The sequence below is a fragment of the Melanerpes formicivorus genome, unplaced genomic scaffold (assembly GCF_026170545.1).
Source record: "Melanerpes formicivorus ecotype bairdi unplaced genomic scaffold, bMelFor1.0.p_v2 SCAF_2, whole genome shotgun sequence".
NCBI lineage: Eukaryota > Metazoa > Chordata > Aves > Piciformes > Picidae > Melanerpes > Melanerpes formicivorus.
In genome coordinates this window covers 39953502-39957446 of record NW_027142354.1, presented here as the reverse complement: position 1 = coordinate 39957446, position 3945 = coordinate 39953502, and the positions used below count along the sequence as shown (strand labels likewise).

General features: G+C 54.7%; 1 protein-coding gene across 1 annotated transcript; it reads left to right on the top strand.

The window, feature by feature from the left end:
• The first annotated feature begins 1484 nt into the window (after positions 1-1484).
• Positions 1485-3171, top strand: SAYSD1 (SAYSVFN motif domain containing 1). The gene is made up of 2 exons (XM_068157579.1): positions 1485-1650; positions 1736-3171. The coding sequence occupies exons 1-2, from the start codon at positions 1492-1494 to the stop codon at positions 2030-2032; spliced, it is 456 nt and encodes a 151-aa protein (XP_068013680.1). The 5' UTR covers positions 1485-1491; the 3' UTR covers positions 2033-3171.
• The last annotated feature ends 774 nt before the right edge of the window (positions 3172-3945 follow it).

Here is a 3945-nt window from a genome sequence, read left to right as displayed (position 1 = left end):
TCTACTTCTTGGCTGTAGCAACAGCTGAAGGTTGATGAGAGAGCTGGTTTTCTGCATGTTAATTTTTTGTTTAAAGAGTCAGTGGCATGGCCCAACCTGGTTTTGGCAGCCTTCTGTGCTGAGGGATGCCACTGAGGCCTATGAGCCTGCACAGGAGGGAGCCCACCACGTGTTTCTCCACAGCCACAAGAAGGTGGCACAGGGTGAGCCCCTGCTCCTCTCACCCCACTGAGAGAGGGAACCAGTGGCCATGCTCAGCATGAGTGTCCTCCTCCTCCTCCATGCCACCGCTTCCCAGGTGACTCAGAGATTTTCTAAATTGGCCACTTGAAGATGTTGATAGAATACAGAATACTGCTGCTCAGAAAAAAAAATTTTGCAATGGCTCCTAACTAGTTAGACATCTCAGTAGGATGAAACCTGCTTAACCACTGACCAGTATGATGTGGGATAAGAAAAGTAAGAACACAAATACACATACAGAAATACACAGTTAACCAGGTTGGAAAAGACCTTTGAGATCATCGAGTCCAACCTATCACCCAACACTACCTAATCGACTAAACCATGGCACTAAGTGCCTCATCCAGTCTCTTCCTAAACACCTCCAGTGATTGTGACTCCACCACCTTCCTGGCTAGCCTATTCCAATGGCCGATCACTCTTTCTGTGAAGAACTTCTTCATAGAATGATAGAATCATAGAATCAATAAGGTTGGAAAAGACCTCAAAGATCATCAAGTCCAACCTGTCACCCAAGACCTCATGACTACTAAACCATGGCACCAAGTGCCACGTCCAATCCCCTCTTGAACACTTCCAATGATGGTGACTCCACCACCTCCCTGGGCAGCACATTCCAATGGCCAACAACTCTGTGAAGAACTTTCTCCTCACTTCAAGCCTAAACCTCCCCTGGTGCAGCTTGAGACTGTGTCCTCTTGTTCTGGTGCTGCTTGACTGGAAGAAGAGACCAACCCCCACCTGGCTACAACCTCCCTTCAGGTAGTTGTATTCACCATGGCTGCCAATGTCTCACTCACTCTCCACAGGCTTTGGCCACACCATACTTTATTCTCCACCTCTCTTTCTCTTTTTGGTGTCAACGTTAGTCATTAAGGTTAAAAAAAAATAAAAAAAACATCCCAAGCAAACAAAAGAGGAAGGTGATTCGCAACATTTCTCCAGAGCCAAGCGGCTGGTGCTGCTGTCTAAGAAAAGGAAAGGTGAGGGGCAGCAGTTGTCTGTCACTCCCTACGGAGGGACTAAAGCTCTACGAGCATCCTCAGCTTTGGGTTTAAGCAGCCCAGGAACCTGCATTCTCCAGCTCCCATCAGCTCGGACCGGCCCGCAGGGCGGCGCACGCCGCCCGCCAACGGCTGCCCGGCAACCGCTGCCCCGGGGGCGGGGCGCTACTGGAGCGCGCACACGCCCCAGCCGCCGCCGGCGCGGCAGGGCCGCCCCACGGTTCTGCGCAGGCGCGGGGTCGCGATGGCTGCCGCCGTGGAGCGGCGGCTGGCCGAGTTCCGCGCCGCCCGTGGCAGAACCGCTGCCTCGCCGTGCTCCGCGCAGCCGCCGGGAAAGGCCGCGGCTCCAGAGGCCGCCGAAGGACAGCGGGTCGCCGCGGCGGGCCCGGGCGGCGGCGCTCAGGTGAGCGCTGAGGTGGGCGGGCCGGGGCAGGAGTGCGTGGAGGCGAGCCGGTGCCTGACGCCACGTCTCACTGACGTCTCCACAGGCCGGTCCCGACGGGGTGGCGGCGGCACCTCCAGCGTGGGCGCGTCCTCTGCTGTTGAAAGTGCTGCTCTGGGCGGTGCTGCTGGCACTGTTCGCGGAGTTGGAGCTGGGGCTGCCGTACTTCGTCCTTTCTCTGCTCTACTGGATGTACGCTAGCACCCGCGGCCCCGCCGAGCGGCGACGGGGCGAGCTGAGTGCCTACTCTGTTTTCAATCCCGGCTGCACCGCCATCGCTGGGACCCTGACGGCCGAGCAGCTGGAGCGGGAGCTGTATTACCGACCTGCCGCCGGACGGTAGCGACCGCCCCTGCGGCCCGGGGAGCACCAGGGCTGCCGGGGACAGCCGCTTTCCTGTGGTGCCCCCCGCCACCTTCCATCCTCGTACCACGGACCCGAGGGAAGGGTTTAGGAAGGAGGAAAAGGGTGGGGGTTTTGTATGCACAACGCCATTTCTCCATGTACACTTGGCCAGGTTTCCCCAGGCACAGTTCAGTGCTGAATAAAGCCGCAGCGAGGCGTGCGCTCTGGTCTCGTTTCTCGCCGAGGGGCGGGCAGCTGGCAATTCGGCCGCTGTTGAAGCGGCACCGAGAGACTCAGCTGTAGCTGTCAACGAGTCAGCTGGTGAATTTCAGCTCCCGCTGACCTTTGCCACCGGTAAGAGGGCCGGGGCTCGACACCTTTAGCGAAATACCCAAGTGCCTTTCTTCCCAGCACTGACTAGAATCCTCTCTGAAGGAAAGACGCGGCACCGTCACTGTACTTGAAGTAGGCAGCTGTGTCTCTCTGCACTACTGTCTTTCATCTAACACATAGATACGGAAATGCAAGAAGTCCTCAGAAGGAAGGGGATTTGATACAAGGGGTTAGGTTGGAAGGCATCTTAGAGATCATCTACTCCAATGTTCCCAGCATGGGCAGGGACACCTCTCAAATAGACTCAGCTGCTCAAGGCATCATCCAACATGACCTTGAACACCCTCAGAGAGGAGGCATCCACAAGGGCCCTGGGCAACCTATTCCAGAGTCTCACCACCCTTACAGTGAAGAACTTAAGATCTAGTCTAACCCTACTCTCCATCAGCTTCAAACCCTTTCCCTCTGTCCTATTGCTAGACACCCTTATGAAAAGTCCCTCTCCAGCCTTTCTGTAGGATCCCATCAGGTAGTGGAAAGCAGCTCTAACCCCCCCACTGGCATCTTCACTAGGCTAAACAACCCCCCAGCTCCATCAGCCTATTCCCACAGCAGAGGTGTTCATCCCTTGGATCATCTGGTTTTATTTTTTTTTTAATTGTCCTGTTCTTGCCTCTATTCCTTTTAGCACCACACAGCTGATGATGCTTCTTGCCATCCTGCTGTCACACATACTTCTTGTACAATCCACTATTTCAAAAAAATACAGAGATTGTTGCATTAAATCAAGAACATTGCAGAGCAGCTGGCAGAGCTTATGCCTGTGAGGACTGAGTTTTTGGTTAAAGTGAGGACTGCGTTTTTGGTTTGCTGATCGACAGCTGCCTAAACATGAGCCAGCAGTGTGCCCAGGTGGCCAAGAAGGCCAATGGCATCCTGGCCTGCATCAGAAATAGTGTGGCCAGCAGGAGCAGGGAGGTCATTGTGCCCCTGTACTCTGCATTGGTTAGGTCACACCTTGAGTCCTGTGTCCAGTTCTGGGCCCCTCAGTTTAAGAAGGACATCAAAACACTTGAACGTGTCCAGAGAAGGGCAACGAGGCTGGGGAGAGGCCTCAAGCATAAACCCTACAAGGAGAGGCTGAGGGAGCTGGGATTGTTTAGCCTGGAGAAGAGGAGGCTCAGGGGTGACCTCATTGCCCTCTACAACTACCTGAAGGGTGGTTGTAGCCGGGAAGGGGTTGGTCTCTTCTCCCAGGCAACCAGCACCAGAACAAGGGGACACAGTCTTAAGCTGCACCAGGGGAAGTTTAGGCTCGAAGTGAGGAGAAAGTTCTTCACCGAGAGAGCTGTTTGTCATTGGAATGGGCTGCCCGGGGAGGTGGTGGAGTCATCATCCCTGGAGGTGTTCAAGAAGAGATTGGACGTGGGACTTGGTGCCATGGTCTAGTCATGGGTCTGTGGTGACAGATTGGACTCGGTGATCCTCGGGGTCTCTTCCAACCTTGGCTATACTGTGCTACTGTGAAGTCAAAAGTGGTCTTTCAAATCCTGTTTGGTTATGCCTTTTCTAATTTAA

Excerpts from the sequence above, each read along its gene's own strand:
- SAYSD1 (XM_068157579.1), top strand. The coding sequence starts at position 1,492 with ATGGCTGCCGCCGTGGAGCGGCGGCTGGCCGAGTTCCGCGCCGCCCGT. Across the intron at positions 1,651-1,735 it reads GCCCGGGCGGCGGCGCTCAG|GCCGGTCCCGACGGGGTGGC; the intron begins GTGAGCGCTGAG and ends ACGTCTCCACAG.